We start from the raw sequence: 12,469 nt of genomic DNA, 5'->3' as shown, positions 1-12,469 counted from the left end.
TGAGATGATTTTTAACCAGAGGGTGCGACACCATGCCTTTTCTACTTGAAGAAGAGATGGGTGCAATCACAAACCGGGAGTTCAACCTCATACTTTCATATCAGAAGCCAAAAGAAAGAGATGTTCAAATCCAGGACCTGCCTGATTCCTTGGCCACCCACAGCCGGTCTCCTCTCACCAACATGACCTAAGATTGCAGTCCCTTAAATAGCAGAGAACCACTAGTTGGAGCTTTAGCTGTTGCTGTCGCTGTGGAGAGACTGAATCTCAGGTCTCAAGTCTCAGGCATGGACTGCCGCATTGAAGCTCTCCCCCTGGTGTCTACTTCCTTTTTTCAGAAGAGCCATTTAAAGTGTGAGGATGGAAATGTGATAATTTGGCAAGCAGTGCCTCATTCTATTTCAAACTGAGACACAAGTCCGTTAAGTGTGTGTCATACTGAGCTGCTTGCCGAAGAATCCCTGGATCTCGAATCCCTGGTCTTCACTTTTAAGCGAACACTGGGGACTTGGGTACCAAACCTAAGCAAATAAATACTTTTAACAACATGCATGTTCATGGGCTATTTTTAAGTGTGACATGATGTACTTTGGAGCCAGGCAGGCACCTTTAATTATGTTTCATTACCAATGATTGATTGGATTTAATAAGAACTGAGGTTATGAAGAAATACCTAATTTTTATAAGGCTTCTTTACAACGAAGAGAACAGCTTTTGGTTTCCATGGAAGCCATGACAAAGCATACAGCCGACCCCATAAATCGTATTTTATTTTTCTGAAAGGTCATCTCAAACTACTTCTTCAACTTTAGAAAATCCCCGCACGTTAGGAGATTATTAAGATAACAAAATTGATCCACAGTGAGAGGAAATTTATATTCATTCATTGAGCAATGCTTATTCATCTGGCAATTAAAATTAAATTTTGATGTAGGATATTTTTTTTTTTCCTCTCAATGTCAGAATGACCGAAACTGCACCATGGGGGATTTACAGGGGTCTAGACTGGAGATTCAGCGGACAGAAAGTTCTGTGCTGTCTCAGGGTGACACACTGTCAGCAAGGAACAAAGCCTTTACCTTTTGGTCACCAATCACAAAACTGTTTGCACATGTGGATAACAGCTACCCAAAGTAGGGATGCGGACGGGGAGGAAGGACATGGTTAGAGGTGCCTCCTCCTCCTCCTCCTCCAGCACTCATCTTCCTTCCCAGACAGAAAACACAGGATGGAATTATGCTCAGGGCAGGACAGCACACGTCAGTAGAAACCCTGGGAGGCACTCACCAGTTTCTCTCCATCCCTAGGTTTTCGTTGTGATAGCTTAAAGTACTATTGGGTTCATGAGAAGCCCTGGCCCCTGCTTGTGATTTTTATACTACCAAATTATAGGTCTTAATTGAGTCCCTTAACTTTTGTACTCCGGCTGACTCATGTCTAAGGTGGTCTAATTAGGAATTCTTACAACTTCTATGACACCTGATGACACAGTTTGTTAGAGTTGGCTCCTTCCTTGTCCCCCCAAAGGCTCATGTGTTAAAGGCTCGGATCTCATCTGGGTGTTGTTGTGAAAGGCACAAACTTCAAGAGATGGGACCAGAGAGAGGTTTTCACCCCAGCTTCTATCTCCTCCTTATTCTCAGTTGTTTCCTGGTAAGGAGGTTTGACTGCGTCTGGGATTGCATAGATGATAAAGCAGGTAAGATAATAATGTACACCCCCACACACAGCTCTGCTAGGGGAGATTCCTCCAGGGACATCTTTTCTTGTTTAAGCTTACCTGTCTTTAATTTCATGAATGTGGAATGACTGGTAGTATTTCCAGAGACTTTCCTTTTATGCTAGGCATTGAAGGATAAAAGAAGAAACTATTTCTGCCAGGGATTCAGCATGTGAAACATTCCTTTGTTGGTATTAGAACCTAAACTATTGGTCCTCTTGGCAGATATAGCATCTTCAGAGACCCAGAGAAACTCGGCTTTGAAGGACTGATAGACAATTACCCAGGCTACAAACCTGTGAGTTTTATACCCACAAATATCAATAGGGGGCATCGTGCTGACCTATCTAATATGGCTATTTAAATGCTCCAGTATGAAGATTATGAAGTAGATTGACGAGGGGCTGGAAAGATGGCTCAATGGTTAGGAGCACTGGCTGCTCTTCCAGAGGATTCATGTTCAATTCCCAGCACCTGAACCACGTGTAACTCCAGTTCCAGGAACTCTGATGCCCTCTTCTGTGGAACTGTGGGAACCTGTGGGAACTGCATGCATGTGGTGCATGTACTATGGCAGGTCAGACTCACTCACAAAACGAAAAGTAAATAACATCCTTTAAAAAAGCAAAGTGAGGATCATGGATTGCTTTGTAAAGAAGGAATGAAGCAAAGGCATTTGGGTCATAGCAAGTGACAAGTTCATGAAACTTGGGGTGGAGACTGGGGTCTCATCTCTGCTTTCCCACAGAGACTACCCAGCACTGCCAGGTCCTCATTGTTATTTCTCATGAACTCTAATAGCATGTGGTCTCTTCCTATCACCACCACCATCATCGTTGTTACCATCACTGTCACCACCACCACCACCACCACCGTCACGCCTTTGCCCCGATTACTCTGGGGAAGAATTGAGGCTGTGTATTGAGATGGTTTATCTGAAGCCCAAGTCAACCCCCTGAAGATGGCTAAGTGAAACCGTGCTCTAAATGATGGAGTGAAAACGAAGCCCCATTTCCAGTGCTTTACCTTCTAAGCTTAAGTCTAGAACCAGAGTTAGCGGTACATGTATCATGTATCAACCTCAGTTCAGTTCTCAGATCAAAAACATCTAAAACACCACGAGAGCTTAAAACACTGAAAATGCACACACATCTCTGTTACGCACATCTTTCTGAGTTCTGTGTATCTGCTGAAGACCTTGACTGGGAGACTGTGAATTTTGTTTTTCTTAAGAGATCTGAAATAGAAATCAAAACATTTTTTGTTACTTTAAGGCAAGCCGGCAACATAGCCCTGGCTAGCCCAGGCTTTTCTTGATCTGCATCCTCTCACCATAGCCTGTTAGTGCTACAGGCGTGATGAGTTCACGCTTTCTCTCTTATCCCCAAATAGGTCAAAAAGACATAAGAAGAAGTAGAGGCCAACCCAGCAGAAGATCCCAACCATCTCAGACATGCCCAGTGAGGACATGGCCACAGATCCCTGAGGGCCTTGAATGTCTGCAAAATTCAGGAAAGTGTGCATGATCTACAACAGTTAGCTTCATAGATCTTTCTGCCTCTGCAGTCTGGATGCATTATCAGTTTTACAAATGAGATGACATAGCCTGTTCCCTTTCCTCATCAGCAGGAGCACAGGAGTACCAGCAAGGAAGTCAGAGCGTACTGGAAAACTACCCCAAGCCATAGGCCATACAAGCTAAACATTAACCAGGCTCCTCTATTAGATCAGCTTTTCCTGAGAATCACCTTATTGGTGATTGGTTTTAGAAGAAGCTCCAGAGGTTGGAGAGATGGCTCAGTGCTGAAGAGCACTGGCTGCTCTTGCAGAAGACCTGGGTTTGATTCCCAGCATCTACATGGTGCCTCACAACCTTCTGTAACTCCAGTTTCAGGATCTCTGATGCCCTCTTCTGGCCTCTGTGAGTACTGCACACATGTGGTGCACATACATCCATGGAGGCGACACTCATATACATGAAGTACAAGTAAACACATCTTTTAAAAAGTACTTCCGATTATTTGCTCATTTTACTATTTATAATTTATAGCACTATAGAACTATAGGGTTTTCTGTGGTCTTATGAGACTTTAGGCACAAATATCCTGTTTCTACTCACAGTAATGTTATGTTGCTGGAAACCTTTGGCACAGTTTTTAAGTCGGCCTTCACGCATTCCAGCTCATTTTCTCTGCAGTGACAGTGCTGTGGATACTGGCTGAGAACTAGGGAGAAAAGACAAGAAAAATATACTTATTTATGACAGCAACTAACATTTTTCTCTTTTCATCAACAACATAGCAGTTTATATCTATTAATGGATCCATTTAGCCCTTCCTAAAAGCAAGTAAGAATTCTCTCCAAATCAGAAATAGACCAGTGATGTGTTCATCTCATCTCTAGCTCCTGAAGTCATCTCAGACACATAGAACAGGGGAGCAGAAACAAACCCACAGGCTTAGACAAATAATAGCAAACAAATCACATCAGACCATGTACTAAAACAGGATTAAGTTCTGTCCAATGAGAAGTACCCTAGGTTTGAGTGACTCTCCATGGTGATGACTGATAGCTCAGCAGCATGAAGGACTTGCTAAATAAGTGCTTACTGATTCGCCTGCAGTACCTGTGTCCTGAGTCATACATCACAGAGGAGCAGAGAAAGACAGGATTTCTACAGAATCTTTAATTTCTCTGCTGATCCTATGGATATTTGATTTGGTGCAGATAAGGAAGTGGAAGTTAATTTTTTATTTTTACCACTATTGTAATTAATCAACGAACTGTTTAGACATAGGGTCTTGTTATATAGAGCAATACCTTCCGCCTTGACCCCCTGAGTGATGGTATTGAATACATGTGCCGTGGTGTGGGCCCAGCCTACTATCTTCTACTGAACTGTGAGTATAAATCCCCTCTAATTGCTTATCCTTTTTTCTATCACACTTAAAGCGAATTTAGCTGTACATTGGCAGCAAATCCACCACGGCTATTACTGAATTCCCACTTACTGCAAGAGATGCCTTCAGTGTATAACATTTTGGATGATATTATGCAGTCTATGTGATAAATAGCTCATCCCAATAAAGATAACATTAATATGTTTTGTTTAATGTTTATCGACATCAAGAATATTATGGATGTATTATTAAGTTGAAGATTGGTCAGAAAGTGCTTGCCAACAAAAGACTTTCATGTGGTGAAGCTGGGTGTGCTGCTCAAAGCAGAAACATGGCGAGACTGAGTGGTTCAAGTAGAGATGGCTCAGTGGTTTGAGCACTGGCTATTCCTGCAGAGGACCTGGGTTCAGTTCCCAGCACCCAAATGGTGGCTCACAACCATCTGTAACTCTGTTTCTAGAGAACCTGATGCCCTCTTCTGGCCTCCTCAGGTACTAAGTATGTCTGCAGTGCATGTACATGCATGCAGGCAAAACATACACATAAAAAAAAAACTAAGCGAATCTTTAAGAAGGCAGAAATGTGGGCATTTCTTCACCCTCCATATCCTGCAGTGTAGTCAGGCCACCACCCTATTCTGTGGATGGCCCTGAAAGACCAGTCCCACCTCCTGCCACCTTCCTCCTGCCACCTTACTCACCCCAAGACATTTCTTGGACTTAGCTTTGTAGCCATTTGTCTATACTGATGTCATAATAATCAGCACCAACTTCGTTCTCTCCACTCAGTTAGCCCAGGTCCCGTTGGTTGTGGCTCTGTCTTGTGCCTGATATAAGACTCTGTAGTGTCTCTGCCTGGCCTTCAAGACCTAGTTGTCAGTAGCTACCCACCCCACCCACCCAGAAATTCTGACAGTCACAGCAGACATGGTGCTCCAAGCTCGTGTTTTCTTCTCATCTGTGGTCTGCCTCTGAAGGGGCCATTTTAGGCCATCTGTGGTCCTGACCCTGACTGTTCCCTCTTTACTGTTAAAACTAAAAAACAAAACCAGAGACCCAGCCCAGCCAAACACACAAGATTTGCCATCATGTGTGACGTGAGCTCCAGGTGCAGTGTGCTAGGAAGAGGCTGTTAGAATTGTGACTTTTCATTTCTTACTAATCTTGTCATTTTTTTTCAAGTAGTGAAAAGGTGTTTTTTTTTAAGTCTTAATAAGGTAGAGTTTTACTTTTAATAAGAGCGAGTCCACCAGGAAGGAAGTGAACATGGTCTTCATTCTCACTCACATAGGTGACAGTGTCTTTTCCCCATGGGTGGGGTTCTGACCTCATGGTCTTTCATGGTTGGGTAGTTTTTAAAGAATTTGACATAAAGAAAATAAGGGAGGCAGCCACTTAAACTGAAGAATGTAGCAGGGCCTCAAGGATTCATAAAGGGTGTGGTGGGGCAGATAAAGAGATTTGAATTCCTTGTCATAAACAGTTTTTTTGGTTTTTGGTTTTTGGTTTTTTGAGACAGGGTTTCTCTGTATAGCCCTGGCTGTCCTGAAACTCACTCTGTAGACCAGGCTGGCCTGGAACTCAGAAATCCACCTGCCTCTGCCTCCCAAGTGCTGGGATTAAAGGCATGCATGCACCTCTACGCCCCGCCATAAACAGTTTTTATAGTACTCGGTAGAAAAAGACTCATTTACTATTCCTTACAAATTCCTCCTCTTAAACATTTTTTCTCAATGTTGCTCATTCCTTCTTGGAGTAAGAAGCTGCTGTGGTGTGGGGTGTCTAATAAATAGCAGCTGATAAGAAAGAAGTCTGATCAGGCCCCTGGGACAGAAATGAATTAATGCATCTACTGCTCAGTTTAAGCTGAGCTCTCTTCCCGTGGGTGGCCCCTTGGCCAGGAGATTGACTTGGCTCATGGGAAGGTCAAGCCTGCACCAGGCCAGCGATTCTATTCTCTTGCTCAGAAGGAGTTTTCTCCTAAGAGGCCTTCATGGCTACCTTAACATTTCTTCTGAAAGACCTCAGAATCATCTAGGAACCAGATGAGTGACCGGAGCTCCTCAAACACATTTGGGCTCTTGGGCCTCCAGCAAGGATGAAAGGGCAATTCTGGCTTTCAGTCAAGAAAGAAACTGGTCATTTTTCTTTGGGGTCTTTACCTTAAACTGCCTAGTCAATTCTACCTCCAGTTATAAAATATTTGTTTTATTTTATTTTCTCTCTCTCTCTCTCTCTCTCTCTCTCTCTCTCTCTCTCTCTGTGTGTGTGTGTGTGTGTGTGTGTGTGTATGTGTGTGCACCACATGCATGTAGTACTGTAGAGGCCAGAAGGAGACATCAGATCCACTTAGCCTCCATATAGGTGCTGGAGAAAGAGCAGCCAGTGCTCTCAACCTTGAACCATCTCCACACAGCCCAGGCTGGCTTTGAAGTCCGCATCCTCCTTCATCAGACTCCAGATTGCTGGGGTTACTAGTGCATGTCACCCTATCTAGCATAATTTATTTTTTATACATTATACATCCATGTATAAGTATATAAATAAGTTATAAACTAGTATAATAAAGTGCATACTGCAGTCTTTCCCAGGTATGGCATGGGGATTATTTTCAGGGGTCTTGTGGATACCTAGATTCACAGATGGTCCAGCCCCCTTTAAAAGTCAGGCAGTATTTGCATGGACCCTTTAGCAGATCTCTAGAGGCTTCGTGACACTGATCCCAGAATAGATGCCAATGACATAGTTGTTCCACTGTTTATATATTTTATACTGTTATATGATTGTAGCAGTATACAACATAATATACATTAAGGATTGGTGACTGGGAGACTTTCTGTACAAGTTCAGCACACATGTCGTTTTGACTGGATTGTTTCTGATTTGGAGTTGGCTGGCTGCACAGTTGTGTAAGCCTAGGGAAGTGCACTGACTATGCACTGTTAGGATAGGGTTCCGTTGTTGTTGCCTGTTTCTGAGTCAGTGTCTCACTCGGTGGGCCAGGTTGGAACTCATGCAGATTGCCTTCTTCCACCTCCCAGGGTGCTGGGATTCAAGATGTGCACTACCATGTCCAATGCTAGTATAGCATTTAATGTGTGCACATCACATGTGTAAATGAAATGTATGTATTCTGACATATACCAGACTATATGTACATTCATTCTCTCTCTCTCTCTCTCTCTCTCTCTCTCTCTCTCAGTACAAAGGCCAACCTCTCCAGTGTATGTCCCAGATGTTCTTACTTAGAGCAGGCTGCAGCCTCCTGAGCCCAGCCCTGCCCTCCTCCTAGCTCGGGTTTGCAGGATCTCAGTGCACTCCTGTAAAGGCTTTGTGCGAGCGGCACTGGACAACTCCCCGAAGATCTTACTGGCCTCGCTTCCCTGACGGTCCGTTACCTCCTCTCTCTCCATCTGAGGGCCACCTCAGATGCATCACTTGGGAGAGCATTCCTGTCCCTGGCAGAGCCCTCATTTCTTACAGTGGTCTTCCATGCCTCCGTGTGCAGCCTGGACTCACCACAGCTCAGTGAGAATGACTTTCTAGCTACATAAGATATTTGTGAGTGGGGAAGGCACCTTAATCAGCATTGTCCTTTCTGCATCTGAAACATAGTGTGAGCTGTTTATTGAAAAAAAAATCAAAGGAAGTGGAACCTTGACATTTGTCACAATTATTACCTGTGCATTCTCATGACCCAAACAGTAACACAAGGAGTGAGCATGCATAGACACGGATCTCTCCTTCCCCCCTCCACCAGCCCCCAGGCCCTCAGCAGACAGTAGAATGGCTACCAGTGAAATACAAAGACAGAACATCGACCTTCTGAAGGCAACTGAGCCACTACAGCAGTCCCCACTTACCCACAGGGGACACGTTCCAAGATGCCCAGTGACGCTTGAAACCAGAGATAACGCCAAGTCCTTGTCTGACTGATTGCCCTCTGCCTACAGGCCTCTGGGATGTTCATAAGTCAGGCCAGTGAGATTAAGAGTAACTGATAACTCCATAGAAAAATGATAGCAGTATACCACGATGCACGCTATGTGAACGTGGTCTGTCTGCCTCCAGGCACTGCCGCCATCGTCGTTACTGTTTTGGGACTGGAGTTGACTGCAGACTGTTGCAGCAATCGATTGACAGCAAAACCTTAGATAAGAGGGGGCTGCTGTTCCCAGAGAGATCCCACGAGCCATGGTCAAGTTTTTGCAAAGCGGAAACCATCTTTGAACCACCACCACTTACAGCACTCCTGTGTCAATGTCACTTTATTGACATTCCCATGGACTGTGCCAAATATGGTTGTCCATCCACTAGTGTCACCTGTGGGATGGTGAGTGATACGCGTCAGTTAGTCTGGAAATCAGATACCACACCACAACACAAAAGTACAAAAGTTTCAAACAAAACGAAACAAAATCTGCTCAAGCAACAGAATGAATGACCGGTTCTTTTCACGAGGATTTCAAATGTGCGCTCCCCAACACGTACAGTGCCAGTATTATTTTACGTGGTTATAAATGTCTTGATAAATAGTCTTCATTTCTAATGCTGACATTTTGGATTTTTGATCTGAATTTTGGGGATTTCCCAAGACCACCGACTCTGTATTTCATTCGGGTCCTCTGCCGTGTGAAGATGGAAGGAATTTGTGAGCTAGGTCGACCGAGCTCTGACAAGATTAGACCTTCCTTGTTTGGTTTCAGTGCTGGGAATTGAACCCAGGGCCTCACATGCTCTCAACACAGCCTACACCACTCCTTGTTAGAATTTATCTTTAAATAAAGCAAAACCCAGAATACCTTTCAGTAAAGAATGTGAGTCCTGTTTTGAGAAATAATAGTTGCCTCTCTTTATCCTGCCTTAATGTCAATGTGTCATTTGCTATTGTGAAATTCTTATTTGCTATGTCCTTTATATGATAAAAATTACATATGGATGATATATATTTACAAAAAATGGGCCCATTTTGGAGCATCCTTAATTGAATATCTACTGTAAAAATGGTAAGATTTGCATTGTAATCGATGGTACTGAATCAAAGAGTAAATTTACGCAGTCACTTGCAGGCTTCTTTGATCCCTGATATCTATAATTTCTCTTTATTCCTTTTCCATATCCTGAGTTGTGCTGCTGTGGTGCCTTTAACTGTATTAGCAGCTATTCCACGTGCTTTGCTCAGTCTGTGTTCAGAACGTCCTGGTGGTGGGTAGATAAACTCATGTGGCCTTTGATTCCCTCGTAGCAAAGAAGAAATCTTGTTAGCTTGTTCACTGATAATCAGAGGAGTACCTCTGATCTGAGCACAGGTTAAGTGCTTACTGTGTACCCTACTGAGCACAGATTGAGTGCCTACCGTGTACCCTACTATCCTACATTCTGGTGATAACAAAGCAAAGAAGATTCTTTTCTTAGGTGCTTGCCAAGAGGTGACAACGTAACACACATGACTTACCCATGGGCATGGCCAGGAGGAGAGGGACCTTGAATTGAGTGTTTCTGTCTGTCTTAGGTATCAGGGATTGAACTCGGTGCCTGCTGCATGCTTAGGCAAGCCTTCTCCCCCTGAGCCATGTCCCACACCTCTGATCTGAGTGTGAAGGAGGAACAGGGGTGGGCTGAGGTAGGGAGAGTAGTTTTCCATCCAAGGGAAGGGTGTTCCCGAGTACCCAGGGGTGAGACAGCAAGTTACAGACAGCCGCTTGTCACTCCAGGATGTGGCCGCCCAGCTCAGATGCTGCTAGCTGGCCAGCGCTGAGGAGAGCTGGCCTCCTGTGCAGACTGGGAAGAGCTGGGTCTCAGAGTTGACTGTGACCGACGACTTTAGCTGTCAACCTTGGCCAGTCATCAATTCTCCTCACTGGCAAATAGGCAGATTAGATCGGCTGAGATGTATGGTCTCAGCACATAGCCCTCAGCTTGGCCTGGGGGTCCTGGGTAATGAACTGGGTGACCTTCTCACACTTCCTAGGCATAAGTCACGTGGCTTTTCCAGTTTATTCCAGTCGGCCTTGGAGCCTGTTATTTCCTATGCTGGGAATTCTATGCCTCCAGAATCTCTCCCTCCGTCCTTCTTTCCCACCTCCTTCCCTTCTTCCTCCCTCCCTCCTCCCCCTTTTATCTTGTTTTCATTCAAGTCAATTTACTTCAATTAAAGTTTTCCTTGATTTTGTCATTAAAATGGTTTTCTGAGATGCTATTCATCTCTGAAATCCCCGGTCCTTTTCTCTCTGGGTTTGCTCTGCTTAGCCATGTACAGCATTGTTGTTTTCTTAGTTTGTGTTGTCCTGTGAGCTCCAAGGTCAAGGTCCTCGTTTCTCCCTCATTTCCTTTGCGCCCATTGTATCCCGGTGCTGTGGGGAGGTCCTGGTCCTTAACCAACACTCAAGGTCAGTCTGTACAATCATTTAATCCTCCAGGTGATCACAGTGACAGCTTATGGACATTCTCACAGCTGAGCAAAGTTATTGGCCACAAGGAAGCCTCTTAAAATTGAATTATGAGATCCAAAGTAGAATTTAGAATGTCATTTTGATTTTTTATGGGACGGACCATCTTTCTGATCTTAGCAAGTTCTAGGTCTTTTTAAAAGTCGGGTCATTAGCCCGAATGCAAAGGGCAGTTGGTCATTAGTTCCTCCTCCCAGTTCCCCTCACTTACTGACCGACCCACAGTTTGGGGGAGCACATGCAGTGTGCTAGGGGGAGAACTTACCACAGTGGTCCTCGTCGGCACCATTCCCGCAATCATCCACGCCATCGCAGTGAAAGGCTCGGGGCAAGCATTTGGTGAGATTCCCACAGGGAAAATACCCTTTGGGGCACAGAGGAGCCACCATACTGCTGTCAGCCAGGGCAAAATCTACACGAAAGATGAGAGAAGGCAGATTTAAAACTCCTATGTTAAGAAACCAAACGTGATTGTGGCTAGATCTCACCGGCAAGAACTCCATGAGCTGTTTCGTCTGGGATCATTCTTGGAACACAGCTATGGAATAACATCGATGATAAGTGACCACAATTGAACCTAACACTACCTATAATGTGGGTGAGGAGAAGACTCATTTTGAATTTTCATTTAAGGGAGGTAATCGCAAAGAAAGCCAAAAGGGTTGCTCGACCTTGGATAGAGACAGGGAGGTATTTAGTGCTTGAGACAGAAGGCTACCACCATGTTTAAATGGGAACAAAGAAATTGATTTATGCATTAAGTTTTCGTAAGAAAAACTTAAGGTGACTTAATACATATGCAAAAGGACCATTTAAGCGGCAACTTGAGAGAGCGTCAAGCCTTCATTAAGACAAGGGTGACGACCCTAGCCATAACTCTCCTGTTAAGGAGGTACCAAGCACCAACACTCTGCTGGGTACTTAGCTCAGTTACCCCTCTCCAGCCAGAGAGAGGAGATGGATGAGATTATATCTTTCTGTGTGCTTTAGCAGTTGGTAAGCTTTGCATCTTGCCTGGGGGGGGGGGTGTCCCCTAGGTGACTTGGGTAAAGTTTGTTTCTACCTTCTCATGTCAGAGTCTACTAGTAACTGCTATCCTGGGAGGGAATCAAACCATTCTGAAATATGCCTTTCCAAGAGTAGAAGCCATTTATGAAGACAAATTAAAAATAATATTCCCAGAAAGAGGGCATAGCACATGAACAAGTGTTTAGCCCAAATCTAGTTGGACAGATGGGTGCAGACAGGAAGTCGAGTGACCTCTTACAAGGCCACATACCAGGAGACAGGGTTTTACAAAGCAACCCCAACATTTAAATCTAATAAAATGTGTGCATTCAAGTTTAAGAGCGTGCTCTCCAGAAAAAAATAGACATGCTACTTGAAAAATTGACTAATATA

The 12,469-nt window shown here is 44.2% G+C and overlaps 1 protein-coding gene across 3 annotated transcripts in view; it reads right to left on the bottom strand.

Moving 5' to 3' along the window:
* The window catches only part of Rxfp2 (relaxin family peptide receptor 2), a 61,104-nt gene that overhangs the window by 32,900 nt on the left and 15,735 nt on the right, over positions 1-12,469 (bottom strand). For all 3 annotated transcript variants that reach the window (XM_021186882.1, XM_021186883.1, XM_021186884.1), the window contains exons 2-5: positions 11,334-11,480; positions 8,865-8,942; positions 3,840-3,945; positions 2,886-2,957 (exon numbers count right to left, since the gene is read on the bottom strand). In XM_021186882.1, the coding sequence (XP_021042541.1) occupies positions 2,886-2,957; positions 3,840-3,945; positions 8,865-8,942; positions 11,334-11,480 (403 nt within the window). The remainder of the gene's footprint in view (positions 1-2,885; positions 2,958-3,839; positions 3,946-8,864; positions 8,943-11,333; positions 11,481-12,469) is intronic.

Source organism: Mus pahari, chromosome 23 (assembly GCF_900095145.1).
Source record: "Mus pahari chromosome 23, PAHARI_EIJ_v1.1, whole genome shotgun sequence".
NCBI lineage: Eukaryota > Metazoa > Chordata > Mammalia > Rodentia > Muridae > Mus > Mus pahari.
Note: the sequence above shows the minus strand (reverse complement) of the source record. Positions and strands in the feature narration are given on the sequence as shown.